The sequence below is a fragment of the Pseudocercospora fijiensis genome, assembly GCF_000340215.1.
Source record: "Pseudocercospora fijiensis CIRAD86 unplaced genomic scaffold MYCFIscaffold_6, whole genome shotgun sequence".
Classification (NCBI taxonomy): domain Eukaryota; kingdom Fungi; phylum Ascomycota; class Dothideomycetes; order Mycosphaerellales; family Mycosphaerellaceae; genus Pseudocercospora; species Pseudocercospora fijiensis.
The window spans coordinates 2049721-2076750 of NW_006921537.1; the positions used below are offsets into that span (position 1 = coordinate 2049721).

Genomic DNA, 27030 nt, shown 5'->3' on the forward strand with positions numbered 1-27030 from the left:
AGTGCTTTCATGTCAAATCGTGTCGACGCATATAGTCGAGACGACCCAGGCCAGATTATATTTGATGATTCGACCTCAGAATGCCGCTATCCCTGCTCTACCGTAGTGAGTGTCCGCATATCCTCCACTTCCACGCCCATCAACCTCTACCTCCCGTCCTCCATTTCCAGCCCCCATCAACCTTCCCCTCCCATCCTCCCTCCTCCTAATAAGTATCACTCAAATCCCTCTTCTTCACTCCCGTCTTCTCATCAAGCCCCAAACTCTTATAAAAATTATCATCAGTCGGCTTCCGGCCCAAAAACTTCTCCAAAATGGTCCCGTAATCCTTCGACCCCCCGGGTTCCAACACAGTATGTCTCCACCTCCCTCCAGCCTCCGCACTGAAAGGATCGTCCTTGAAAGCCGTGTAATAAACATCCGCAGCATCGACACGACTCCACGTATACCCGTAGTAACCGGCTTCGTAGCCTTCCATGTAATGCGTGAATGTCGATTGATGGTGACCCGCGTGCCAACCTTTGCCCACAGCCTCTTCGCCTAGGATTTTCGTGATGTTCGTGCGCATTTGGTTCCACAAGAGGGTTGAGTCGACGGTCTTGGCGGCCTGCTGCGACGGTTGTTCGTGGATGGCCATGTCGTACATGCTGTACATGGTTTGTCTGGTCTCGAAATTTCCGCTCGCGGCGTTCTTGTTCTTGATGATGTTGTCGATTTGGTCATCTGACAGGGTTTCCGGCGGTTGTTTGGCGTTGGTGTCGTTTTGCGATTTCTTCCAGATGTCGAGGTTCTTTGGAGAGAGGTAGGAATAGTGCTGGCTCAGACGTTTGAGCACTTTGCGGTCGTATGACCATAGTTCCATGAGTTGTGATGGAAGCTCGACAAAGTCGCGTGGGCACGGGCCAGGACCGTGAAAACGGGCATATTTGGTCCTCGATACCGTGTGATGCGTAACATGTCCGAGCTCGTGCAGTAAAGTCTGGACCTCTTTTCGAAGGAGTAGAGTTGGCTTCTCAGAAGTAGATTTTTTCTGTCAGGTGTCAGCAGAAAGCGCTGCCAAATCGATAGCGAGCTCGGGTACGTACGATGTTCAGGACCGCTGCTGAGGTTGGATAGTATCTCGATCCATCCTTTTTTTGGAAACCGGGGTCGATGGGCACTTCGAATGAGCCGGACGACTTGCCTTTCTGCAGTCACAAGTCAGTCGTTGCCTTCAATTGTCTGTATGAGAAATGACTCACTCGGTAGAACAGGTCTACATAGATGTATCCCATGAAACCCTTAGCTGATGGACACTTATATTAGCAAGAGATCAGTCATCACCGGAGAAAGTTCCTATATCGGCCGCGGCAACGAGGTGTCTCCTCGAGCAGTGCTTCAGGTCTGATTCTCGTTGTGGAAATGATGGATCAGTTGTGCTTACCATCTGCTCCATCCTTTTCATTGTTCCAAACTTCGAAGAGCTGCACGTCTGGATGCCAGGTCAAGTCGCTGCCTTTTCCGCTTGGCGATTTCTTGTCTGCATCTGAACCTGCAATCTTGACGTAGCGTAGCGAGTAGATATCTGCATACATGTCGAGAACCTTCTGCACAATGGTTGTCGATTCGAAGTACTCCTTGATGAAGTCATTGTCGACTTTATAGATGTCTTGGTCAAGCTTCGTAAGGTAGTAAAACCTGTCGACGGATCAGAATTCAACATCGGAGTCCACTTTTGAGGGGAAATTACTAACTCATCCCACAAGAAGAACTTGTCCGCATTGCCTGAGATTCAGAACTGTCAGTAAGGATCAAGGTTCGCGAAAGACCAGATTCTCCCTGGGAGGAACGCTGTTGGCCAGCCGACACAAGAGTGACCACGATCAACCTCAGTCCCGCTTCAACATACCTTCTTCCTTGAGCTTGAGCTTCTTCATCTCCTCGAGTTCCTCCTCGTTGGCCACAGCAAGCTTTTGTCGAACATTGGCCAAGAGATCATCAACAGCCTTTGGAGTATGTGCCATGGTTTTCTCAATATGCATTGCAGCAAAAGTCGGATAGCCAAGCAGCCGAGCCTCTTCGTCGCGGATAGCGATGGCTTCTTCCAATCTTGCAATATTGCTCGCGGCCATGTTATTGTACGCAGTCTCAAGAGTATGCCTCGTTGTGGCATTCTTGCAATGTCTCGTGATAGTGTCGTAATTTGTGAAGATCGCCACAGGCACCACCAGCTTGCCATCGTTCTCTCCTTTGCCTTTTTCCAGACCATTCAGAAAATCACCCTCTACCCCTTCCAGCTCTTCGCGCTTGAAATACAAAGTCGTTGGATCTCCACTGACTGCGAGGTCAAAAGCTGAGGAAAGTGCCGAAAGCCGACCTTGGATATCATTTAGTCTTGTCCGCTGCGGTCCTTTCGATAGCTTGAAGCCAGCGCCCTGAAACTGCTGCCAAATGTCCTTGATCGCGGCGCGAGACTCGTCATCAAGGTTCTTGTCATCTTTCTGCTTCTTGTAAACCGCGTCGATCAATGCGTAAAACTCTGGCGATGTGTAGGTGTCGCTAAAGGAATCGTCCATCTTGACAGACGCATTTCGACACGCTTTCGCGAGCGTGTCGTCGACGCCGACGCTAGGCAACATGTAGAGAGGAGCAACATCTGCATCCTGCTGGCTCTCATGTTGTAGATAGGGCAGCAACATATTTTCAAATGTTGCATTTTCTGGCTTGAAATTCTTGATGGATTCCTTAAAAATCGACGTCTCTTCTGCAGCAATACGGTCTGCCAATTTGGCTATACTGTCGACAGTGACGTTGAACAATCGCGGCGGCTGTGGTGGCTTCTGGTCATTCGGGTTTGGCGCCTCTTCTTCGTCTTGTGATCGGACAGTAAGAACGCGATGAGTGTGCCAGGTCGGTGCGTGTACGTGGAGCGAGAACAGAGAGTCCTGTGGAGCGACCTGACTTCCTGCTAGAATAGCTAGGAAGAGCAAGATCGCAACCGAGAGATAATATGGCCATCGCAAGCGATATCTAGCATCTTTGGATCTTCCCCATGCCGCTCTAGTTGCTGAAGGACGCATCGAGCTGTATCGGTCGACCATGGCTGCCCGAGAGGCGACCTACAGAGGAGATCAAAAGTTCTGCATCAGCTGTTCCCACTCCTCACAATACTACTAAGTAACTCTGGATAGTGTCAGTGTTCCCACCGAGTATACAGCTGTGTATGCATGGAACCGCGAGCTCGATACGGAGAGCCCGGCAGTTCTCCTGGTCGTAGTAATAATCAAGTAACGTTGGTACGACCACGAGAAGTGCAGGGTTGGAATCAAATTCAATCAATCTATCGTGCCCATGTCCAATGTTACATTTCATATGCTTAAAGCAGATCATCCAAAATTGCGCCTCCGCGAAGCCTGGGGACTAGAAGGCAGATACGGATACGGGAATTGGTCATTAGGGCGTGGACAGGAAGGATGTGATCTCTGGTCTGAGAGAAGCAGATCTGTCGTGCGTAGATGCTTCGAGGTTTGGGCGAAGTCTCCAATACACCCAGTGGCAGAGGGCAGAATGGGCGCATGACAATTTCCGATGATTGGGACGTGCAATGCTGCAAGTAGGTCTGTTCCTGGTCGTTTGCAGGCATGGGGTAAAAAGTAATCTCATCCAAGCTGGAAGGTGTCACGTGTGCAAACAGGTCAGGTCAGGTCAGGTCAGGTCAGGTCAGGGAGCGGGAGCTCTGCGGACGCCAAGCAACGTGACCTCTGCTGGCCATTCTATCCGGGGTTTCGGAGCGCGGGCGAGGGGTGAAGTGGGCTGACGCAACCCCGGATACCAAGCGCGATGGCAGACTGGCAGCCTACGACAGGCCAGTGTGGTCCAATGTCATGTCCCTAGGCTATCCTGCAGCTTGCAACATGTTCCCATTTTACAGCCAACAGTCTTCGGAGTCCGGTCGCAGCGTGCGCACCACAAATGAGACTGACAGGGAAATACAGCAGTCCGCCCTGTCTTCGCGGAATCAAGGGCCCTTGGCTGCCCTCGGAATTGGTTAGCTGCTGTAGCTTGCACATTATTCTGTTGTACCTCGCTTTATATTGTGCATGTGGGCATGTGTAGACTGTAGTGCCACATTATTGACCGACGTTGTACGGTCTTCTACGGTCTTCGATCAATTCTGACAATTAAAGGATCTGTACGGAGGAAGTAGAATTGTTCGCGCCATTATCAGAACTGTCTTCCGTGTCTGCGCAGCCCGCATGATAGACATAGACTACGCAATTGGTGTCGTTTGGTTGACCATATGGATTGTTCTTGGACTTATTCGAACAGTCGTGGGCAGGCGTATTCTGAGTGCCTCCATGTCATTCGCGACTTCTGTGCCATCAAACCATTCTCAAGATACTATGACTGCGCAGTTGACACCTGTCGCTGTTCGACAATTTTAGGGGATTGTTCGCAATCCAGTATGATTCCCAGGGCGTCAGTCTGGGGCGGTACCCAGAGGTCCCAGACAATGTGTCGTTGGCCCGGTCTGAAATTTTCATCGGATGCTACGTCGGCTGTCTTTTCATTGACGAGAGCATTCCTCCTTTTCGACTCTTCACTGCAGTCGCATAGACGGCAAGGTTGTGACTATAAGCCCCAATCTCGCAGGAGAACTTCTGCTCTTATCAATGAGACGGTTCGCGCGGGTCGAGCAGTGTCACAGGCAAGCGTTCGATCGATTGCGACGAGAACATGGCCTTGGCGTGCAGTGGAGGGCTTCCATGCGAAGGAGATCTGGAACGAGACATGTTCATCATTGATCAGAGAAAGAATCATTAATGTAGCGTTGTAGGGCTACAGACTGAGCTGGCTCATTGCTGGTTCGAAGAAGAGGAGGAGGAGGAGGAACAGGAGCTGCTGAGCGATGCCAAGCAGCGTCCGGAGTTTGCCGCAATTGAGCTCCATGACGCGGCAGCATCTGAACGTCAAGTACTCTTCTAATTCGCCTGCCCTTGAAAGACCGGGCTCAGGCGGTTTGTCCATTCAAGCGAGCGAGGCCAACCCCATGAGATGCATCGCTGAGCATACTTCAATTCCTGTGCCCAAGGTCTACTTCTCCGTTCACAAGCATCGTCCCGGACATATATTGTCATGGAGCGCATCCGGGGCCAAGGATTGCACGCTGTATGAGACACTGTCCGAGGAGTCTCGCGAAGATCTGCTTCGCCAGCTGAAGCGCAGATTCGAGGAGCTGCGAGCACTCCAGCCGCCAGACTTTCACCGTTGGCTGCGAGGTGGCCATCGAATTTCTTCTAGGTATCCCAGTCATTGCGAATCCACGTCTGCTTGGTATGGCAATCGATTACGGCCATACTGGCAGAATATCCTAGATCAGTTTCTGCAGCAATATTCGGACGAACTGGAAATGGAGATCATACGACAAAGTTGGTGGGGAGACTTCTGAGCTTGCCCCGGCTCTGTATGGCCATCGATTGCGCCTGTACTGATGTAAAGTTCTCTTCCAGTATTTTGAGCACTCCTCTGACGACTTGATGGTGGTGGGCACACGACAAAAGTGACAGGGAGATTGCGAGCCAAGCCGCCCACGCGGTTTCTGCCGGCGCGTGAGACAAGCAACGGCAGGGATGTCAAGCAATCTCTTCGAGCTCATGCACGTCAGCAACCACATCTCTTCCACATGCAAGACAACGCCCGGTGGTCCACACCCTTACAAACAATGGCCCCGCGTCGGCTTGGTTGGCAGCGCAGCTGCCAATCTAGACACCGCGGCCACCGCCCGCGAAAATCCAAGTTGTCCGCTAAGACCGAAATGATTGGCTGAGAAATTTCGCAGAAGTAATATACAATCAAAGATTGAAGGGAAATTTGACTTACCCCGGATTTCAGCGTAGAACGTCAATCGAAACAAAGATTGAAGTAAAGGGGAATTTAACTTACCCCGCATTTCTTAGCTTATTAGCTAGGGTATTAGCTTAATAGTAGTAATATTTAATTAAAGATTTAAGTACATTTCCTATTAATTAGGTATAAAGGTATTAGCTTGATAGTAGTAATATTTAATTAAAGATTTAAGTACATTTCCTATTAATTACGTATAAAGGTGTTAGCTTAATAGTAGTAATATTTAATTAAAGATTTAAGTACATTTCCTATTAATTGCGTATAAAGGTATTAGCTTAATAGTAGTAGTATTTAATTAAACATTTAAGTACATTTCCTATTAATTGCGTAGTAGTAATATTTAATTAAAGATTTAAGTACATTTCCTATTAATTACGTATAAATAAAAAAAATAGCTAGTATAGGACTCGAACCTACGACCTCTTAACCCCTATTGTAAGGGTTAGTAGCTAAGCAGTAAGAATGTGCACGAAACTTTGAACTAAACTAAAGGGAGCACTAAATCAATATAGCTACTATCTATATAAGACGAACTGCGAAGAAAGGAAGAAGGGTGCCTTAGAGGGAGAGCCCCTTCCTTAGTATTCCGCCTTACGGCCGTCTAGCGCGTCCGACGCGTAAGCGTAAGCACGTATATCCTGCTTGTCCGCTGTCTCGTAGTGCCTTTATCTCCTAGCTAACTAGCGCAGCGCGCGTATACGAACTCGTTTAACCGCTCTTAAGCAAACATATTTCTCCTAGCTCTTCCCTACCTTCCGGTTCCTTCCTACTACTCGGATCTGTCCTACGACTATATATATCTCGCTTGCTATCGTCCGTATATACGTACGCGTAGTTTAGTATAGTCTCGTCGTTCGTATGTTAATATGTAACGTATTGTTCTACTATATGCGGCCTCCGCAGGAGTCCCTAAGATATTACGTTATACGGCTAAGTAGGCGACCTAGGCGTACTAGGCGTACTAGGCGTATTAGGCGTACTAGGCGTACTAGGCGTACTAAGCGTACTAGGCGTACTAGGCGACCTGCTTCGCTAGGGGCCCCTACTACTAAGGCAACTCAAATCCGATATTACTTTATAGTATAGCGGCTAGCTTGTAGGACTTGTCGGTGCTTTCTAGGCAGCTACTATAACAGTAGCCCCCCCCTCGTTCTGCGCGGAGTTCCTACGACGCTAAAGGAGGTCCGTATACAATAGGTGCTAGTGTTCTTATCCTAGTTCGGGTCGGAGACCTTAATCTAAATTCTATTCGTACGCTTCTCGGAGAAAATATTCCGGGACAGCTCCTTCTATTGTCGTATAGTCGGTATAGTCTCGTAGGAATTCCTCGATTGCTTCGCGGGCGAAGATAATATAGCGTAGAGGTTCCTAGGTCGTGTCCTCGTCTAAGTACCTCTCCTATTGTACCTCTCCCTACGGCCCGGGAGGGTTGAGATTTCCGAAATTTGTGTTACTAAAGCTCTATCCGATAATCGCCCGCACTGTACCTAAAGCAGATTCCGGCTCGTCTTCGGCCTAATCGGTAGCCTCGGTAGCTTCCGGTATCGGCGGGATATCTTCGGGGTCTGCGATTTCTCCGGCGGTTCTTAGGTTAATAACGTATTTAACCGGGTAAATGTTGAGATTTTCTAGGAGATCTAGTTCGTATACGTATATACCGATTTTCTTTACAATTCGGAAGGGTCCTAGATTTTTCTAGTCGAGCTTTTTCGAAGGTCGGTTAGTTCTAATATATCGTAAGTCGAGGTAGACGTAATCTCCGACCTAGTAATCTAGCGCGGCGCGTCTACGCTAATTAGCGTAGTGCTCGTACACTTCTTAGGTATACCTTATCTCGTCCTAGAGCTCTTAGTAGGTCTAGGCTATTTAAAGAGCGAAGGTATCGGCATCTCTTTCCGGATCGTTTGCCGGGGGCTCTAGTTCGATCTCTATCGGTTCTATACCGATTCGAGGGTGAAATCTAGTAGAGGCGTAGAACGGCGTAGTCTAAGTTGTAGCTAACTCCTAATTGTTAATAGCAAATTTAATAGAAGGCGTCAATCTTAGCTAGTCGTTTTAGTAGTAATTGTAGAAGCACCTAATAATTTGCTCGATCTACGCGTTAGCGCGTTCGGTTTGTCCGTCGGTCTACGGGTAGTAAGCCGTTAAAAGGCGCGCTTGAATTTTTAATCGTTCGTAGAGGCGCTTCTAGAAACGGGCAACGAAATTCGGGCCGCGATTAGATACAATTAATTTAGGTAGGCCTGTATCTTTCTATACGTCCCGGTAGAAGACCTAAGCCGTATTCTTTACGGTTAGGCTGCGGGCATTCAATACCTTCTTGCGTTTCGTAAGGCGGCAAACTACGACTAGTATGTTTTAAAACTAGAGGCCGTTAAAGTCGGATCCTTTCGGTAGGCCTATAATAAAATCTATTAAAATGTATTACTATAGTCGTAGAGGGACTTTAAGAGGTTTTAGTAGCCCTTGCGGCTTACGCGTATCTACTTTCGCTCTACGGTATACTACGCAGTTCTTAACGAATCGGTCGACATCCCGGTACAGATTAGGCTAGTAGTACTACTTCCGGAGCTAAGACAACATCTTAGCTCGACCGGGATATGCTATTCCGAGAGGGTTATAAGCGGAACGTATAATCTAGTCGCGTAAATCTTCGAAATCCGGGACGTAGAGGGCATTTCTAAATATTGTACGGGATGCTCGCGGTAGAGTTCTACGGAGCTCGTACTCCGAGAGAGAAATATTCTCGTATAACCGCTCCTCGTTCTATAAAGCTTGAATTAGACCTTTAGTAAAAGCGTCTTCGGCGTATACTGTCGTAAGCTGCTATTCGAGCTAGGTAGGTTCGAGGAGGTCCTATACTTCCTCTTCGCTTTCCTAGTCGCTGTCTAAGCTTTCTAAACTCGTATCTTCGTCGTCCGAGCTATCGTCGTCTCCGAGAAAGGCAGGAGCGGCTATTAGTATAAAGGATACTACGAGAGGCTCTAGGCCGGTAAAGTCGTCTCCGAGGAGCTCGTATAGTTCCTAGCTAAGGTTATGCTCCTTAAGGATAGACTGTTCTTTACGCTACGGACCTCGATCTAAAGGCGAGTCTCCGTTACGCCTTATAAGTACGTCGGCCTATAAGTTTGCTTTGCCGGGCGTATACTAAATAACGAAGTTAAACCGGGAAAGAAACTCACTCTAGCGTACCTACCTACGGCTAAGGATTTTGCTCTTAAGAAAGTAGATAAGGTTCTTATAATCCGAGCTAACCTAGATCGGTAACTTAGAACCTTCGAGTTCCGGACGCTATTCTTCGAAAGCCTTAACGATTGCGAGGAGCTCCTTGTCGTAGATGTCGTAATTGTATTCTACGGAGGACATTTTCTTAGAGAGGTAGGCTACGGGTAGCTACGTATCTTCCGGGGTCGTTCGTTAAAGGAGAACGGCGCTAGTTATACCGTCGGAAGTATCGGTTTCTAGGCGCGTTTCTTTATCGAAGTCGAAGTACTATAGGATCGGTACGGTCGTAAAACTTTACCGTAACTAGTCGAAGGCTTCTTAATAGGCCGGTAACTATTCAAATTTGACGTCTTTCCGCGTAAGTGCCGTAAGTAGACAGGCGATTCCGCTGAAATTCCGTATAAATCTCCGGTAGAAGTTAGCAAAACCGAGGAAGCCCTAGACTTCTTTTACGTTTCGTAGCACTCCCTAGTTTAGAACGGCTTCGATCTTGCCGGGATCTATTCGAATACCTTCTAAAGAGACAATAAGGCCGAGGAATTTCACCTCTTACTTATAGAATTCGCACTTGTCGATATCGATATACAGTCTAGCTTCTACGAGTTTCTTAAGTACCTTTTCGATATATTCGTAGTGTTCCGCTTTCGTTTTGCTATAAATTAGGATGTCGTCTATATACGCCGAGACGAAGGCGTCTAGGAATTCTTTAAGCGTATCGTTAATATATAATTAGAACGTGCTAGGTCCGTTGCAGAGCCCGAACGGTAAGACTAGGTATTTAAAAAGGCCGTAACGGGTTCGGAAGGCTATTAACTATTCGTCTCCCTCGGCAATATAGATCGCGTTAAAGGCGGCGATTACGTCGAGCTTAGTAAACTAGCGAGCCTTCGAAAGGCGTTCGAGCGTTTCGTTTACGAGAGGGATTAGGTAGCGGTTCTTTTTCGTTAACGCGTTAAGGCCCCGGTAGTCTACGTAGAAACGGAGACCTCTGCCGGGTTTCTAGGCAAATATAACTAGTGCGGCTGCTTCGGAGGAACTAGGGCGGATAAAGCCCTTTTATAGGTTATCTTCGAGGTATTTCTTTAGTACGAGGAGCTTATCTCGAGACATCGAGTAGAGAGGGCCGTACGGCGGCGGCTTGCTATCGATTAGCTCGATTTTGTAGTCGACACCTAGCCGGTACGGTAGCAGAATATCGGCGTTCTTCTTCGAAAACTAGTAGAGTCGGTACTAATGCTCCTTCGGTAGTTTCGTTCTTAGATCCGTTAGTTCTTCGTCGAACTTTCGGATAGCCTTCTCGATATCCTATATTATTATAGCGAAGATCTAAGTGCGTTTGTCGCGGGCAAGACGCGAGAAGGCAGCCGCGCTAATAGCGAACACGGTACGATCTCGGGGAGTATCGGAGGTAGAACTAGATTCGTTAAAGTAGTACTTAGCGCAATACTTGCTCGTAAAGGATAGAGATTCGGAGGCCTAGTCGATAACCGGGTTATACTTTTTAAGCTAAGGAAGACTAAGAATAACGGGGTAAGTCTTCGGGAGTTTCGTAAGGAAAAACATAATATGTTCGGTATACGGGCCGATAGTAATAGATAAGTAGCAGATCTAGGTTACCTTGCCGGCGGCCGCGGTTGTACCGTTAAACATTTCCAACTCCCGAGCGTACGTAAGGTCTTAGAACGTTAAGCCGAGCTCTCTCGTATAGTCGTAATCTATAAACGAGTAGCCGGTTGCGCCGTTATTAATAAGAGCTACAGTTTTCAATAATTTCTTTTGATTTCCTATTAACGTTTCTACTACGAAAGGCTAGCAGACTAACTCTTTCTCTATAGCCGAGCTAGAGAAAGGGAAGGTAGCAGCAGATACTCTTAGTTTTAGAACGAATGAACCTTATAAGCGACTATATATAAGGTTCAAGCTTTTCCCTAGCCGCTCGGAGTAGCGCTAGCCGGTAAAGGCGTATCTAGAGTCGTAACATTCGCGGCGGCGACTCGCTATATCGTTAGCATATTTAGCCGGCCGACGAGAGACGGGCAGAGGCGAGCAATATATCCTTTTACTCCGTAGTAGATGCATTCTCCTACCGTACGGCGACGCTACTTCTCTTCTTCCGAAAGCTTGCTATTTACTAGGGGCGCGCGTAGACGGGCGCCGAGCGAGGTAGCGCTTAAATCTATCGGATCGGCGGCAGGCTAGGCGCCTAGCGGTATTAGGGCTATAGCCGGAGCTAGTGCTAAAGCCGGCGTCTAAGCTATCTATAACTTCGACGGTAGCGTAGCGAACGGCGACGTAAAGCGACTAGTATTCGTACGGGCGCCTCTACGGTTAGCGATAATTTTCGCGAAGTTTCGAGTCGTATTGTCGATACGCGTAAGCAAGGCATATAGTTCGGTAATGTTTAGATTCTCCGTATCCTTATCGCGGACTTATAGCATCATTTCTTCGCTAAGGCCGCGCACTAAGATCCATTTAGCGACGTCCGGGGGGTATTCGGCGTACCTAATCTCGTATTAGAAGGCGGCATAGTACTCTTAGTAGGTCTTATTTGCTTGCTTGAGTTTGTCTAAGTTTAGGCGCGCAGTTTGCTTACGGTCGGGGTCGCCGAAACTAGCGTCGAGGGCCTTCTAGATAGTAGCCGTTATAGTTGTTTCTGCATTTTCTAAGAGGCTATAGTAGGAATCGAGGGCGGAGCTACCGAGCAGAGAAAACATAAATCCGGTCTTTAAAGCTTTAATCGGATAGTAGTCGGCGTTAGCGAGAAAGCGGATCTTAACCTATATCTTGAATTCTTCGTACACTTTACGCTTGCCGGTAAAGCGTTCGGGGTCGCTTAGCTTCTTACTCTTATTCGAAGTAGGTGTAAATAGGTAAGAAGCGGGTACCGCGGCGCCTAGGCGAGTAGAGGCGAGCTGCGACTAGAGGCGGCCTACCTCGTCTTCTTTTTCCGCAATAGAAGCATTCGCGTCGCTAAGAGCCGTACTAAGGCTAGTACGGGAGACCGAGAGGAAACGAGTAGTATCTTTGTAAGCCTTAAGCAGGTTAACGAGCAGTTCCGGGTCGGTAGCGTAGGCGTAATCTAGCTGTTCGCGCGTAGCGGGGATTTTATTCTATACTAAGCTTGAAAAATCGGGTACGTCGTTAGGTCTTATGTTTTGAATCTATTCGTTAGGCGTGTCTATCTTAATAGAGGCGTTTTTTGAGGCAGTTCGTAATATAAGGGTTAGTAGCTAAGTAGTAAGAATATATACGAAACTTTAAACTGAACTAAAGGGAGCACTAAATTAATATAGCTGCTATCTATATAAGACGAACTGCGAAGAAAGGAAGAAGGGTACCTTAGAGAGAGAGCCCCTTCCTTAGTATTCCGCCCTACGGCCGTCTAGCGCGTCCGACGCGTAAGCGTAAGCACGTATATCCTGCTTGTCCGCTGTCTCGTAGTACCTTTATCTCCTAGCTAACTAGCGTAGCGCGCGTATACGAACTCGTTTGACCGCTCTTAAGTAAACATGTTTCTCCTAGCTCTTCCCTACCTTCCGGTTCCTTCCTACTACTCGGATCTGTCCTACGACTGTATATATCTCGCTTACTATCGTCCGTATATGCGTACGCGTAGTTTAGTACAGTCCCGTCGTTCGTATATTAATATGTAACGTATTGTTCTACTATATACGGCCTCCGCGGGAGTCCCTAAGATATTACGTTATACGGCTAAGTAGGCGACCTAGGCGTACTAGGCGTACTAGGCGTATTAGGCGTACTAGGCGTACTAGGCGTACTAGGCGTACTAGGCGTACTAGGCGACCTGCTTCGCTAGGGGCCCCTGCTACTAAGGCAACTCAAATCCGACATCACTTTATAGCATAGCGGCTAGCTTGTAGGACTTGTCGGTGCTTTCTAGGCAGCTACTATAACACCTATCGATCTTATAACTCCTTTAAGATATATGCCTTTCTATAGTAGGGACTATATTAAGTAGTATAGCCGGGAGAAATAGAATTATTAATAGTTAAGAATTAAGTTAGAGCTAATACTAGCTAATACCTACTAATACTAAATTCGAAGGTCGTCGATTTATATAAAAGTTTTACGTTCTATAGAACCGACCCGCGCGGTTCTAATAGTATAATTTTTATTGAAATCGGATTAGTATTTATCGAGATATATATAGGATACTCCGTATTCTATAGCTATCTAGTCTAGGGGCGCCCTAATATAATAGCCTATAGGGTACTAAGTATTAGCCTAATCGGGGGGGGGGCGATAGTAAGGCTCTAGGGCGTCTAGTAGGTATATCGACTTTTTTTTTATACTAGATATATAATTTTCGCTAAGTCTACGAGTTAGTTTCGAGGAGGAGGAGTACTTTATATATTAATCTACTATATATAGTTTTATGCTTAGACGGCGTCTAGGATAGGAGGTAGTAGTACTACTATATCGGAGTTAGGTTTTAACTTTCAAGGAGGAGGAGTACTTTATATATTAATCTACTATATATAGTTTTATACTTAGACGGCGTTTAGAATAGACTGTAACTACTAAGAGGAAATTCTATTATCGAGTTCCTATCTAAGTAACTTAACAGGTTGCTAGACTATTATACTAACTCGCGCGGCTCTAATTCTATAATTTAAGTAAACGTATATATTTCTTTGATTTTCGAATATATCTAGGTTATATAACGGACTAAGTTGTCCGGTAATAACGGTATAGTTTCTACTAATATTAGCCTAATCTATCCTAATACTCTTATAATATATTGTATACTAGCATTATAAATATATACCTATAACTAGTATATTTACTTTCTATATATACGTTTATATATACTCTTTACTATATATACTATCTTATTATATATACTATCTTATTATATATACTATCTTATTATATATACTATCTTATTATATATACTATCTTATTATATATATATATATATAATAGACTTCGAAAAAAACCCCTTTCCTAAAAAGTAAAAAAAAGGGATCGTAAAATATTTAAAAATTAATACCTTGAACTGTGCTATTATTATAGCGAGGTCCAAAGTATTAAATAGTCTGCCGCCGGAGGATTACAACGCTACATAGTAGCCGGACACCCCTGCTCCCGAAAATTTCAGGCCCTCAATAAAGTGTATAAGGACACTCGTCAAACAGCAAACCAACTCAAATGATTGGATGCCGGGTTGGAATTTAAGTTCGTATATAGAGTGTACACCGTACCTAGGAAATCCGGGGTAGCCTAGGTTAGGGAGGTACTCACCGCCGGCTTTTTTTAAGTAACGCCAAGCCGAAAATTTTCGAACGTGGATGACCTCTGCGCTGCTACTCTTGGAACGCGCCCGCGGTCCACAACACTTCCTAGTTGCGAGCGAAGCTCGCACTACGATAGCAGGTCTCACACAGTGGCTTAATTCCCTGTTTGACCAGGCACGTGGTTCCCCGGATTTTAGAAAGCTGAAGCTCTGATTGGCTGCATTCTACACGAACTGGTGGGACGGACAAACTCGGCCTCCGAAGACGTTACCGCGCCGACTTCCCGAACAAGCGCCGACTTCCCGAACAAGCGCCGACTTCCCGAACAACCGCTAGTAAAGCCTTTTGCCTTCCTTCTAATACTTCAAATATATAGTAAAATATATAGTAAAATATACAAACAATTAATAAGAAAATTAATAAGAAAATTAACTAAAACATTAATAAAAGAATTTATAAAACAACTTTTAATAAAAGAACCTATAGAAAAATTAATTTTAATTATAGAAAACATACGATTTAAATTTATAAAATTACCGAAAAATATTAAAGGAACGAGAGCGAGAATAAGAGCGAGGAACCCTAAAATTCGCGGCTCCGCTATACTAGGTATATATAAAATTTAAAAACTCGCGGGCGCTACCGCTATTACTACGTAAGTAGAAGGAGCAGAAGTACTTACGTACGGGTACTATCCTGGTTAGTAAAACAATTAACAAAACAACAAACAAAACAACTAATAAAACAACTAATAAAACAACTAATAAAACAACAAATAAAACAATTAATAGAACAATTAACAAAACAATTAATAAAACAATTAACAAAACAATTAACAAAACAATTAATAAAACGATAAATAAAACAATTAACAAAACAATTAACAAAACAATTAATAAAACAATTAATAAAACAATAGTAGAACAATTAGTAAGGCAATTAATTAAATAATTAATTAAACAATTAGTAAAGCAATTAGTTAAACAATTAGTTAAACAATTAATAAAATAAATTATATTCTAGTAAATAAATAACTTATAATAAAGTTAAAAAGAAGGTAAATAATAAACTAGAGAAGAAACTAAATAATAAAGCAAATAATAGATAAAATAAAAAACTAGAGAACAAAGTAAATAATAAACTAAATAATAAGCTAATTAATAGACTAAATAATAAGCTAGTACTAAACTAAGTAGTAAGATAGAAAACAAGTAATAAATAAGGATATAAATAAGAGGACTTAGACGTATTAGAAAAAAGAAAACATATAATAAAAATAAATAAGAAAATATAAAATGGGTAAGTAAAACAAGTAAGATACTAAATAGAAAAACTGTAAAACATTAAAGAAAAAAATTAAAAATAGTTTTTTTAATAATATAAAAAGTAGTAATAGATATAAAAAATTAGAGAAAACTAGAATAAAAGTAAGTAATATATATAAAGTTAAAAATAATAAAGTAGTATCTAAAATACTAGAAAAGAAAAATAGTAATATAAAAATATAAAAATACTTATTCCTAATAAACTATTCTAATAGAACTAAATCGTATAATAATAGTAATAGCTTCGAGGTCTAGCTTCGAGGTCTAAAGAACCGAATTAGCTTAGTATATATAAGGCGAAAGCTTCGCTCGCACTCCTCTAGGCACGCGCTAGCCGCCTAGGAGCACATTTTATTATCGATCACGAGCGCATTATTGCACAAGATGCTCAGGTAAGATTTGACGGTATGTACGAGCTACTGAGTCCTTCGCTAGAAGAAGTGTCGCTTCTGATTCATCATGTTATGCTTGAATTTCGCCATCTCCTTTGATGGCATGGCAATTCTCAGTTTCTCCAGTGTCCTTTATTTCACAACATCATTACTTTCATGGGTGCGTTCCGGCCTCATCCGAGGTTGGACAGTGCACCTCTCTGGCCTTCTAGCACTATTGATCACAGGAGAGGAATGCCCGCATCAACAGCGCCAGAATCTCAAGCATTTGACTGCTACTAGCCATGTTCCAATCGCGAACATAGTCTCGGAAGCTGAAGCTGACGCCATCGTGACGAAGAGAGACGCTTTCTTGCCCGAAAACGCGGTGGCTGGCAGCAGCCAAGAGGTTCATCCGACAGCCTCTAAGACATGCCTCGCGGAGGGCGGCTTGTCATATAATGGCCATGAGGAGACGTCTCGCAGATCAATGCTGTTTCGCAGCAATTTCAAGGCATGCTTCCAACAATTCCCTCTGGACGATGTCTTTACCAGACATCTGGAAATTGGACGGCCGGTCTGGCTGAAGACGTGTCTTGGATGCCATCGAACGCTCAGGTCTGACTATTTTAACGAGCATTTGTTGCTATCAAGCAACCTTTCGTGCCGAAGTGCCAGATGGACTCAGCAATCCAGCTATGGCGCTCCGAGAGCATTACCAGAATCGGTACAGGCGCCGCATGTTGCAGAGTTGGAGGACACTGCCTGCGTTCAAGCGGAGTCTTCTGCGTGTGATAAGCAAATTGATGGTTTGCACAGAGAGCAGCAGATTCCTTATGGGAAGACCGAACGCTCCAGTTCGCGCAGACCCGAGGCAACTGGGGTCCGACGTGCTGCTTCTGAGCGTCTCTCGCGCACGTTCTCCACCTGGCGGACAGTCTCTGGCCCAAGATGGCAATCATTAAGGCTACCTCGTAAGACCGACTTTGGTCAGCAATACCAACCACCCAACCGCAGCACGAACAGAAACGATGCGCAAGATTATGGCCATGAGCCTAGAGGCAGAAGACTGACTAGAGACAAAAGATTTGAAGCATCGAGCAAGATGTCTGCTCACCTACAAGACGCCAAGTATGTTACTTCGAGGGGGCAAGCTAGAACAAGCAAGGCCAATGGCTGGGCAGCTTTCGATGAGCCGATTGACGACCATGATGCTTCTAGCATCCGATCATACGAGCAAATTGTTCATGGCAATTGTGTGACGTGGCTGGCAAAACGACCTCAGTGAGCTCTCCCAACAGTCAACATATCGATAGGGTCGAGAAAATGGCATTTCTCTACAGTTTCCGACTCCAATTGACTTACTTCCTGGACCGCGGTCGACCCCGCATCACGTAAAGAAGCGAACACGAGGTGTCGGGCAGCTTCAAAACCACTACTTTCTAGCCCATCACGCCCTACAAGTGGACACTTACACGCATGTAGTGGCCAAACCCCGGCCAAAACCTGCCTCCTCCAGATCCTTTTCTAGAGCTTGAAGGGTGACCAAGAATTGCAGGAGTCCTTCCTGATGGCGACCTGGCTTCCCAAAGTGCGAGTGGCAGCTTGTAATGTAGCACCGGTCTTTCTTGACACAGCGAAAACCGTACAGAAGACCATCGGCCTGATACAAGAAGCGGCACGCAACAAAGCAGACCTGGTAGCCTTTCCCGAAGTCCACGTTCCAGGCTATCCACTTTGGGCTGCCGTAGCCGCGCCAATCGACAATCACAACCTATTCGGAAGACTTGCCGAGCAAAGCATTCTGATCAATGGCAAAGAGATGCGAACGCTTCAACAAGCATGTGCCCAATCCCGGATTTTTGCCCACGTTGGCTTCAACGAGCGTTCGCCAGTCAGTGTTGGATGTCTTTGGAATTCTTCGGTTCTCATTTCGGACGAAGGCAAGATTCTCTGCCACCACAGGAAACTTATGCCAACTTTCTATGAGAAGTTAACTTGGTCGCCCGGAGATGGAGCGGGTCTTAAAGTCGTCGATACAGGCCGTTGTGGCAAAGTGGGAGGACTTATCTGTGGGGAGAATACCAACCCTTTGGCTCGTTGGTCTTTGATGGCGCAAGGAGAGCAATTACATATCACATCTTGGCCTGCGGTTTGGCCGACGCGACGTCTGGCGGATGGCGGGAAACAGTATGATAATCTGGCTGCCAACCGGACGAGGACTTCTGCACAGTGCTTTGAGGGTAAAGTCTTTGGTGTTATGTGTTCTGGGTATATGGATAAGGAAATGGAAGGTAGCTTTGCCGTCAATTTCAAAGGTCGGGAAATTCGAAGTACTGACTGTTGAGGCAGACACGATCATCAAGCACTCGCCTTCCGCAGCGGAGACACTAGAATCACTCACTCAAGGCGCTTCCATGTTCCTTGATCCGTCTGGCGCGCAAATTGGCGAACATATACAGGGCGAGGAGGGTATTGTATACGCAGATATGGATCTCAATGAATGCGTCGAGCCGAAGCAATTCCATGATGTAGTTGGCGGAGGATATCAAAGGTATGATGTTTTCGACGTGAGCGTGACACGCATTCGACAAAGCGCAGAATTTGCTCTAGGTGCTGTTCAAGAGCCGGAGCTCAATGACTTCGCTTTTCAGGACAACGGCACAGCATATTTACCAGAGCAGCCTGCAGCAAGACCGAGACCTTTGACTGGCACTGGCACTGGAGGAAGTCATGGTATTGGTGGGCTTAAAATGACTTAGATCTTGAAAGATAGTGCAAAAGGATAGGATTGCAACATGCTTGATGAAAGCTTCAAATGGGTATCTTGAGTGCTTTTGATAGATCATGCAGTATCCCTGAACTTGAGAATGCCATCTGCCACACCCTCTGGACTGGGCTTCTCAGCACAAACATCTGGCTCAAACCCGAACTGCGTCTGCAAGAAATCTTTCGTAGTGGGACCGATCGTAGCAATCCTCGTCGCCACCGGTCCAGACATGATCTCTCTTCGCCCAGAACTATACTTGCCCGACTTCTCATCCAGCCAGCCGAGCGCACTTAGCATAGCTTCACAACCCTGTGGACTGAACACAACAGCCCACTGCTCCTTGACCTTCGCCGCTTTCGCCTCAGAAAGCAGATCTGAGAACTCTTCCTCGAAAGTCGTCATCTCGCCAGTCTCGTATACAATCACCTCCGTCACAGGGATCTGTTGTGTAGGAGGCAAATCCTCAGACTGCAGAGTTTTTGGAATGATATCCCGCCTCTGCTCTCCAACCAAAAACAAAAGTGGCAATTTCCTCCCATTCAGAGCGGTGAGTTCTGGTGATAAACTATTTTGATGCTTCAGAATGAACTGCGCCAATGCATCACCGTTCCCAGTCTCCTCGCCGAGAATCGGGCACGGCAAGTCCAGCGCAGCGACTCCTTTCGCCGTAGCAGGACCAACAACGTAGAGTGGCATATCCTTATCGAAAAGAGCTTGTTTCTTGGAAGGATCCAATTTCATGATCACTGTGCTAAACGCATCCACGGCTCGTTGAGATGTGAAGATGATCCCGCTATGGCGTTTTGCGGGATTGTTGGTGGCCTTCTGTCGTGCTGTGGCTTCGCTGCCGCCTGCAAATGCGAAGCGTTCTGCATGCCGTTTCAGAGCTCGCAAAGCATCGTCTCGGAACAGATGTTCCAGGACTGGAACGAAGATGGGTTTAAATTTGCCGTTTTCTATCGTGCTGAAGTATTCTTCGTAATTGTCTGAGGGTGAGGATTTGGTTTTGAGGAGGTAGATGGGGATCTGGTTTAGGCTCAAGTCTCCGAGACCAGCCGTCACTTGCTCCATTGTCTCTTTATGATTTGTGTCCGTATGAAGGCCAGCTTCATGTCAAGGACAGACGTGAAATGGCAAGGTCGATGTGGATTGATGTGAATGGACGTTACACGAGAGTCTCGGCACGATCGGCAGCCGGTGAACTCTATTTTGTGGCTGATGCTTGCGTCTCTGGCGGCGGATTTGGCAGGTGTTTGAGATGGCGGAGAGATGAGATGCCTGTCACCCAAGTCGAATTTCCTATCTTGCAGTATTTCTTTTGTAGGGTTGAGAAGGAGACGGGCGTGCCAGTGCAGCCGATAATGGCGACAGAAGAGCAGCAGGCTCAATTGCGGGATGGCAGTAGACCTCTGCCGAAAGGCGTGGTGCTTGGGCCTGATGGCAAGCCGTATGTTGTCCATGCTTGAGTCGGTCATTAAGCCACAGCTTACAGTGTTACAGATGCAAAACCTGCACCTCCGGTGCTGCATGGAAGGCGATGATGAAACAGAGTACGAAAGGTAGCAGTCCATTCGCTTCGATAGCTCAAGCCCAGACCCAGGCGCAGACCGCATCGACATCAGATTGTCCAGCAGACGTCGAGGAGCTCGGGCGATCAACTTGGACGTTACTCCATACCATGACCGCCAACTATCCCGAAAAGCCATCCTTCGTACAGCAATCCGAGACCAAGCAGTTCTTGAGTCTATTTGGGAAAATGTACCCGTGCTGGGTTTGCGCAGATGATTTCCGAGCTTGGATGAAAGACGGCAATGAACCTCAAGTCAGTAACAGAGAAGAGTTTGGACGCTGGATGTGCGAAGCGCATAATGCGGTCAATGTCAAACTTGGGAAGAAGAGCTTCGATTGTAATTTATGGGAACAGCGATGGCGGACAGGATGGAAAGACGGAAGATGTGATTGATGATACGATGGAGTTGCTTTCATGAGTGTATGGCCGCATAGCGCTGGCGTTGAAAGAGGATGTCATACTCAGCTCTACAGCAGCAGACACCTATATGGCAGATTCACGATAGAGAATCGATTGAGGATATCAGGTTCCCCTCTTACGACGCTAGACTGACGTTGGCTACTGACTTCTCGAAAGAAATCGACTTTGATCATTGATGATTCGATCTCTGGGGAATGCTCCTCGCGCCTGACTCACTTCTCACTAACCGAAGGCAACATTCATATACCACCACAACTTCACAATATCTCATAGACCAATCACAATGCTCAACCCACAGGCTTCGTGGTGAGAGCGATTGCGTTCTAGAACCCTGCAATCGGCGAGCGAAGTTGATGCTCATAATAAGACCTGTCAGGCGGGAAATACAGTTGATAAAATCTCGAAAGAGGGTTTTCACTATCTCTGATGAAGCCACTTCGCGTGGAATCGTAAATGTAGGAGAGTTTCTTTTTGCAGTTTTTGAAAAAACGATTCATGAAAGTTTGAGCTGACCGTGTGTTTCGACCACTGCGTCAACTTCAAGTCAGCTATGCAGGACGGGAGCTTCACAGCAGAGCTGGAGACTTTTTGCCAATGGACTTCAGCCGTCAATCAAAGGCAAGGTCGAAGCTAGAGTACAAGCAGCATGAAAGAAGCAGGAATTCAGATGAGAGATTTTCATACATCTCGATCAGCCAATTATGGACGCGTAATGCCACCAACATGAAAGGGGCAACGCATTGAGTCCAGACAAAGTTGACTATCATAGGCTTCATAAACTTGGTGACGCCGCGCCCTGGGCGATCAGGAGTAGCCATGAGACCTGCCTGAGAACGACCCAGCGGATCTGTAATACCTCTTGACCAACCAAGCCTCGTTCAACCAGATAAAGCGATGCTATGTCCTCCGCTGTCCCAGAATCTGCACTCGCGGTCTGCTTTGCGCATCTCAACACCTCCTCACAACATTCCAAGCGCTCGCATATTCTCCATGATCTGAGCGTCTGCTCGGGCTCGGCGCTGCTCAGGAGTAAGGCGAGCCAGGTACCCAGCCTCATTCAAAGACCGCCTATGCCGGACCCGCTCCAGCTCTGCCTCGTACGCAGCTTCAACTTCCGCATCAGTCGGTTGTTGAGTTCCAGGCCACGTGATGATGCGATTGGCCTCGTCGAACTCGTCATAAAGCTGATCATGTCGGCGTCGCTGCTCCCGTAACGTGCGTTCGGAGATGTCGATGCCAGCAGCGCGTAGCTCTTGACGGATGGCTGCGATTTCTGCTTCGTCCCCATTGCCCATGATAGTGACAATGGAGTCGCTGCGATTTCGCTGTGGCACGGAGGTTGGTGCTTGCGCCACTTCCGAATCGTAACGCTCCCAATATTCGCGCTGTCGGCGTTGCTGCTCTCGCCGTCGGCTGCGGATCGAGGGCTGGATCTGTCATGCTGGATTTAGTATTGTCACAGTAGGAATTTGTACTGGGCGACTCACGTTGAGCTTAGAGTCCAGACGGCCTCCGACGCACAAATACATTAGCAACACCAAGCTGGCGATGCTGTAAAGGAAGAGTCCGACCGCTGCTGGTGTGCATGCCGGCTTCTCGTACCACCTCAGGGTTCGAGTGTCACCAGACAAAGTAGGCGCTGGCGTAGGTATTTCGGGCATGGCTGCAGCGAGTTTGGGCGAGTGCGCATCGATATCTGCTGATAGGATCAGCGTGCTCGTTACAGTTAGGAGCGTGTTTACGGCCGAGCCTGTTGATGGGTATGGCATGGTGGTTACTTTGCTGTCCACCGCAACGTTTACTATCGTTTTGTCAATTCGAGAGTCGACTCGGTGTGGTGATTTTATGGAAGATGATGGGAAGTGCGAAGTGAAGATAGTCGAGGCGGCGGGTTCGGCAAGCACGTTCCAACGCTCGCCAAGGCTCACATGCAGGAAGGAGCGAGTGAAGCAGCAGTAGCAGATGGCATTCTTTCTAACCCTGCAAGCATTGTCAGGCCCCGAGGCTATTAGCCGTGGATCTACGTTGCTGTTTTGAATGCTAATGGCGTATCGTGAGCATTTCAGCTGCCTCGAACGGCGCACCCGTGTTGAAGAATAGGTATATACAAACCAGTCGCTAAGAGCACAGTGCTTCCTTGCAAACGCCACTCAATGCTCTTTTGATTACCCATGCAAAAACTCCTTGATCGCCTACTATGGCGCCATCTCGGTGTCAGACCAAGGCAGTGCAAAAGTGCCGACCCATGCCTCGACTTCTTGTCTGAGCTCGACGATTTCAACAACTTCTTCACCGTTCTTCACGTATTCTCGGAAGGCGTTCACGCTGCCTGGGTTCTTGCGCCCACTCTTCTCAGCCGCCTCCTTCGCCTTGACATCGAGCGTCTTTGTGATATTGACCGCTCTATGGACGATATCTGCCACACGCTTGAAGTCGTCGCGCTGAAAGTTTCGCGTTGTCATGGCCGGAGTTCCCATGCGAAGGCCACCCGGCTTCAGGGCGGACTTATCACCAGGTACTGTGTTCTTGTTTGCGGCAACGCCGACCAGTTCCAATACACGCTCTACCCGCGCGCCGTCGATACCCTTGTCCTTTAGATCCACAAGCACAAGATGATTATCTGTGCCTCCAGAGACGATGTTGTATCCAAGTCCACCTGACTCTTTCGCATCACCAAGACGTCCTGCTAGCGCTTTCGCGTTCTCGAGAACCTGTTGCTGATACTCCTTGAATTCTGGCTGTTGTGCTTGGTGAAGTGCTACTGCGAGCGCGGTGATGGTGTGATTATGCGGTCCTCCTTGGTGTCCTGGGAACACGGAAGCGTTGATCGGGTTCTCCAAGTCATAGAGCTCCTCTTTACCCTTCTTGTCGACACTTCGCACGCCCTTGCGGAAGAAGATCATAGCTCCTCGCGGTCCTCTCAAGCTCTTGTGGGTAGTCGTTGTAACAATGTCTGCATATTCGAATGGCGACGGAACTACGCCTGCAGCTACAAGACCAGAAATGTGTGCCATGTCTGCGAGCAGGTAGCAGTTGCCCACCTTGTCTGCGATCTTTCTAAACCGATCGTAGTCGATCAATCGACTATATGCGCTTGTTCCTGCAATTATGATCTTCGGTCGGTAAAGCAATGCCATCTCTTCCAAGCGATCGTAGTCGATGAGGCCAGACGTCTCGTCTAATCGATATGGCAAGGTTTCGAAATACTTCGAGATCATGGAGATCTTCTTGTTGGGAATCTGGTAGCCGTGCGATAGATGGCCGCCATGAGGGAGGTCAAGACCCATGATACGGTCGTGTGCGTTAAGAACGGCCGAGTATGCGTAGAGATTGGCAGGCGATCCGGAGAGTGCTGGAAAAGATGTTAGCGAAAATCATGGAGATAGATCATGTTGTGTCGCAAACGTTGTACGTTGACTCCCCATGAGTCGTTGTTCAGCCTGAAGGTCTGCAATGCTCGCTCTTGACATAGCGTCTCCGCTTGATCGATGAACTCATTGCCTCCATAGTATCGTGCTCCAGGGTATCCCTCAGAGTACTTATCTATTGCTCCACATCAGCTCGTGCGATCTCCAAGCTCATCCATTCGCCTCACTTTGCATAACACTCCCAAGCGCGTCGAGCACTGCTTGGCTCGTGAAGTTTTCGGATGGGATCAGGTTGATAAAGTGCTTCTGCCGTCTTTTCTCCTATTTATAGGTTAAGACGAGTTCAGGCGCATGTCGTACGGTGTGTGCGATCGACCAAACCTTTTGAATTATATCGTATACGGTAGAGTCGGCTTGCTCGAGGTGGGAGGATAGCAGCTACTCTACGCATCAGCTGTCGAAACATTATATGCCAATGTTTCACCATGGCAAGACCACCTTGTGCTGTCTGTCTGTAGACAGTGCCCGCAATGCTTGCAGAGCGAATGGCTGCGTTGCTACTGGACGCTTGCATGCCCGGCAGAGCAATGAGCCAGACGACCTGGCCGTCGCCCGTATCGACGACATGTTGGACTTAGGTGTTGCGAGAGTAGTGAAGGAGAAATTGGCCGCGACTCTACACTACTTCGAACTCTACAGTAGCCCTTGATCGAGTGGCGGGGATCCTGTATTTCAGGTAGCCGCTATGGCCCATATCTTCCTCGCACCTTGCACCTCGGTTTTGTCTTCCTTATCCAGTCGTCTCTCCCTCATCCTCTCCGCACTATCCGCCCTCGCACTGTATTGCTGGCCATCGATGGCCGTACGGACTCACTGGCCGAAAACGTCATTTCGAATACCGCAGACCGAAGCGAACATGACAGCAGAGAGAGCTGAGGAGAATGGTGAATCGGACAAGTCATACTGCATTCGCAAGCTTCGTATACTTCTGGTCTAACGTCTATTTCCATGTGTCGACCGTGCAGCGAATCTTCAGCAATGAGCCATTGCTCTATGCGCCTCAGCCAAAAAAAAATCATACGAGAATAGCCAATGCGATGTGTATGGACTATCGACTTATACTTGGGTCAGCATTGGTTTCAACAAGAGAGCGTGTGGAAGATACACACCCGCTGGTAGCTCTTCCTCGGAGACGAAAGTGCGGAGTTACGCGACAGTGTCTGGAGTGGAACTCATTTCGAGACTTTCTAACCTCGAAAGAAGCTGGACCGCACTGCCTCGTCTCACACGAAGTCTGTTGAATGTTTCCAATGATGAAATCGGAAGTTGAAGCACCTGGCATCAATACACCAAGCACACCTGCGTCTTCTATGGCTTGCGAAGCCCCTCGGCCTTGATGTGGTTGCATTGAATGCGCAGCATCTCCCACCAGGACCAGCTTCTCGCGTACGTATCGTGGGAGCGGGTCTCGATCTGCTACTTTCCAGACATACATCTCATCTTCCTTGGCAAGACGCACAATATCGCCGAGAGATTGGTCAAAGTCTTCCCGATCGAATAACTCAAGTGCCATAGCTCGACTAGCCTGTACTATCTCATGTCCGCTCCCGCTGGACTGACTGGCATCGGGAACTTAGTCCTGTCTCTCAAACACTCCAAAATTCTGTAAGGTATGGCTAAAAGAAGCAGATCAGCCACAGTGAGTGGTCTTCTGGTGTAGCAGCCTTTTCAGACCGGCCCATGCCCAGTCGTCCCGACTCACAGGAGGACCGGTAATCTACACGAGGGCTGGAAGAGCTTTTGACCTACGTGCTGCTATATGAAGCTTATCTTTGACAACGGCAATGCCATTTGTCAGCCCTATTGATATACGGACTGTCGCAGGCCGAAAAGTACTTGGCATTTTCACTCCTCTGCTGGGGAGTGACTACGACTTGTCACGCAGCATGGGAAAAAATGCTGGGCTTGTAGCACTGAGGGTCCTTTCCGGATTATTCGAGGCTACTGTGATCGAGTTGCCATTAATGCTGACTGCAAATACAGCCAAAAATACAAGTCAGCGATGCATGACCCAAACTGTATGTCCGAGACTCACGCATCGATGGAGCGGTACACACAAATAAGACCAGAAATGCTCTCCGATTCAAACCAATGAACCAATATCCCCTAATACAGATCGGGAATGACGAGTTCATGTCTTCTGATCATCCAGCAATGGACAACCAGGATCCCGGTCATTGGATGGATGGTATTAGACATCTGCACATCTGCATACATGCGGCGGACATTATTGCATTATTCTCGGCCCGCCGAATGTGATTTGACGAGGCAGCATATTCTTTCGGTAGCCGAACGAAACAGGGGACACGTATGTATAGTCGGCTAGTTTGTAGTGGACGTTCTCGATGGAGAAATCTGGCAGACAGTGGCAGTGTGGCATATGATAGCCGCTTATAGCCGATTGGCAGTACAAAAGCGATCGCCAGTGCACGTGAGAATGAAGATGCCTTCCAGTCGTTAGTAATGTGTGAGAGAACGTTCGTTACAAGTGCTTGGGAAAAGGGACCGATGAAACGAACGAAGCGAAGCCAGAACTGACGTGATCTGAAAGGAAGTGCGACTTCGGATGAAGGGGGGAGGGTTCCTTGCTCTGTCGTACAGTCGTACTCAGATTTTTGCACGGTGTGTGCCTGAGGCTACCAGCAGCAGAATACATTATGGCGCTGTACTTATTAGAATGCTCATTGCTTTGCCGAGTCGCTGACGGAAGGGAACGCGATTGCACCTCTTTGTGTAGTCGTAGTGCCATGACATTTGAGAACAATAGCCACACATTC

The 27030-nt window shown here is 47.2% G+C and overlaps 8 protein-coding genes across 8 annotated transcripts; 3 read left to right on the forward strand and 5 right to left on the reverse strand.

Moving 5' to 3' along the window:
• Positions 1 to 36: 36 nt before the first annotated feature.
• Positions 37 to 3201, reverse strand: MYCFIDRAFT_56028 (uncharacterized protein). The gene is made up of 6 exons (XM_007929826.1): positions 1889 to 3201; positions 1734 to 1764; positions 1424 to 1677; positions 1242 to 1285; positions 1086 to 1187; positions 37 to 1030 (listed from the first exon to the last, which is right to left on the reverse strand). The coding sequence occupies exons 1-6, from the start codon at positions 3078 to 3080 to the stop codon at positions 206 to 208; spliced, it is 2448 nt and encodes an 815-aa protein (XP_007928017.1). The 5' UTR covers positions 3081 to 3201; the 3' UTR covers positions 37 to 205.
• Positions 3202 to 3583: 382 nt separating this feature from the next.
• On the forward strand, positions 3584 to 5824 carry MYCFIDRAFT_176420 (uncharacterized protein; the record flags this gene model as incomplete). The annotated part of the gene is given in 15 exon segments (XM_007930192.1): positions 3584 to 3654; positions 3679 to 3733; positions 3771 to 3976; positions 4003 to 4055; positions 4096 to 4121; positions 4167 to 4409; positions 4444 to 4587; positions 4619 to 4772; positions 4817 to 4948; positions 4995 to 5408; positions 5430 to 5464; positions 5490 to 5539; positions 5559 to 5588; positions 5618 to 5775; positions 5808 to 5824. The coding sequence occupies 15 exon segments, from the start codon at positions 3584 to 3586 to the stop codon at positions 5822 to 5824; spliced, it is 1788 nt and encodes a 595-aa protein (XP_007928383.1).
• An 8413-nt stretch (positions 5825 to 14237) lies between these two features.
• On the reverse strand, positions 14238 to 16067 carry MYCFIDRAFT_176421 (uncharacterized protein; the record flags this gene model as incomplete). Its single annotated transcript, XM_007930193.1, has 6 exons — positions 14238 to 14278; positions 14377 to 14474; positions 14516 to 14522; positions 14548 to 14578; positions 14600 to 14648; positions 16060 to 16067. The coding sequence occupies 6 exons, from the start codon at positions 16065 to 16067 to the stop codon at positions 14238 to 14240; spliced, it is 234 nt and encodes a 77-aa protein (XP_007928384.1).
• A 1568-nt stretch (positions 16068 to 17635) lies between these two features.
• Positions 17636 to 18827, forward strand: MYCFIDRAFT_28493 (uncharacterized protein; the record flags this gene model as incomplete). Its single annotated transcript, XM_007929727.1, has 2 exons — positions 17636 to 18359; positions 18418 to 18827. 2 exons carry the CDS (start codon positions 17636 to 17638, stop codon positions 18825 to 18827), a joined length of 1134 nt encoding a protein of 377 aa, XP_007927918.1.
• Positions 18828 to 18852: 25 nt separating this feature from the next.
• Positions 18853 to 19990, reverse strand: MYCFIDRAFT_211753 (uncharacterized protein). The gene has a single exon (XM_007930194.1). The coding sequence runs from the start codon at positions 19904 to 19906 to the stop codon at positions 18911 to 18913; it is 996 nt and encodes a 331-aa protein (XP_007928385.1). The 5' UTR covers positions 19907 to 19990; the 3' UTR covers positions 18853 to 18910.
• A 158-nt stretch (positions 19991 to 20148) lies between these two features.
• Positions 20149 to 20929, forward strand: MYCFIDRAFT_211754 (uncharacterized protein). The gene is made up of 2 exons (XM_007930195.1): positions 20149 to 20282; positions 20336 to 20929. Exons 1-2 carry the CDS (start codon positions 20197 to 20199, stop codon positions 20796 to 20798), a joined length of 549 nt encoding a protein of 182 aa, XP_007928386.1. The 5' UTR covers positions 20149 to 20196; the 3' UTR covers positions 20799 to 20929.
• An 855-nt stretch (positions 20930 to 21784) lies between these two features.
• On the reverse strand, positions 21785 to 22594 carry MYCFIDRAFT_197917 (uncharacterized protein; the record flags this gene model as incomplete). Its single annotated transcript, XM_007930196.1, has 2 exons — positions 21785 to 22258; positions 22313 to 22594. The coding sequence occupies 2 exons, from the start codon at positions 22592 to 22594 to the stop codon at positions 21785 to 21787; spliced, it is 756 nt and encodes a 251-aa protein (XP_007928387.1).
• A 184-nt stretch (positions 22595 to 22778) lies between these two features.
• On the reverse strand, positions 22779 to 25203 carry MYCFIDRAFT_204186 (uncharacterized protein; the record flags this gene model as incomplete). Its single annotated transcript, XM_007930197.1, has 5 exons — positions 22779 to 24177; positions 24231 to 24368; positions 24421 to 24514; positions 24575 to 24631; positions 25192 to 25203. 5 exons carry the CDS (start codon positions 25201 to 25203, stop codon positions 23021 to 23023), a joined length of 1458 nt encoding a protein of 485 aa, XP_007928388.1. The 3' UTR covers positions 22779 to 23020.
• Between the last annotated feature and the right edge of the window lie 1827 nt (positions 25204 to 27030).

What these genes read in the sequence shown, in the direction of transcription:
- MYCFIDRAFT_211754 (XM_007930195.1), top strand. Translation starts at nt 20,197, where the DNA reads ATGGCGACAGAAGAGCAGCAGGCTCAATTGCGGGATGGCAGTAGACCT. An exon ending in CTTGGGCCTGATGGCAAGCC is followed by an intron (nt 20,283 to 20,335) that starts GTATGTTGTCCA and finishes ACAGTGTTACAG; the next exon opens with ATGCAAAACCTGCACCTCCG.
- MYCFIDRAFT_56028 (XM_007929826.1), bottom strand. Translation starts at nt 3,080, where the DNA reads ATGGTCGACCGATACAGCTCGATGCGTCCTTCAGCAACTAGAGCGGCA. An exon ending in AAGTTCTTCTTGTGGGATGA is followed by an intron (nt 1,678 to 1,733) that starts GTTAGTAATTTC and finishes ATCCGTCGACAG; the next exon opens with GTTTTACTACCTTACGAAGC. An exon ending in CAGCAGCGGTCCTGAACATC is followed by an intron (nt 1,031 to 1,085) that starts GTACGTACCCGA and finishes GACACCTGACAG; the next exon opens with AAAAAATCTACTTCTGAGAA.
- MYCFIDRAFT_211753 (XM_007930194.1), bottom strand. Translation starts at nt 19,906, where the DNA reads ATGGAGCAAGTGACGGCTGGTCTCGGAGACTTGAGCCTAAACCAGATC.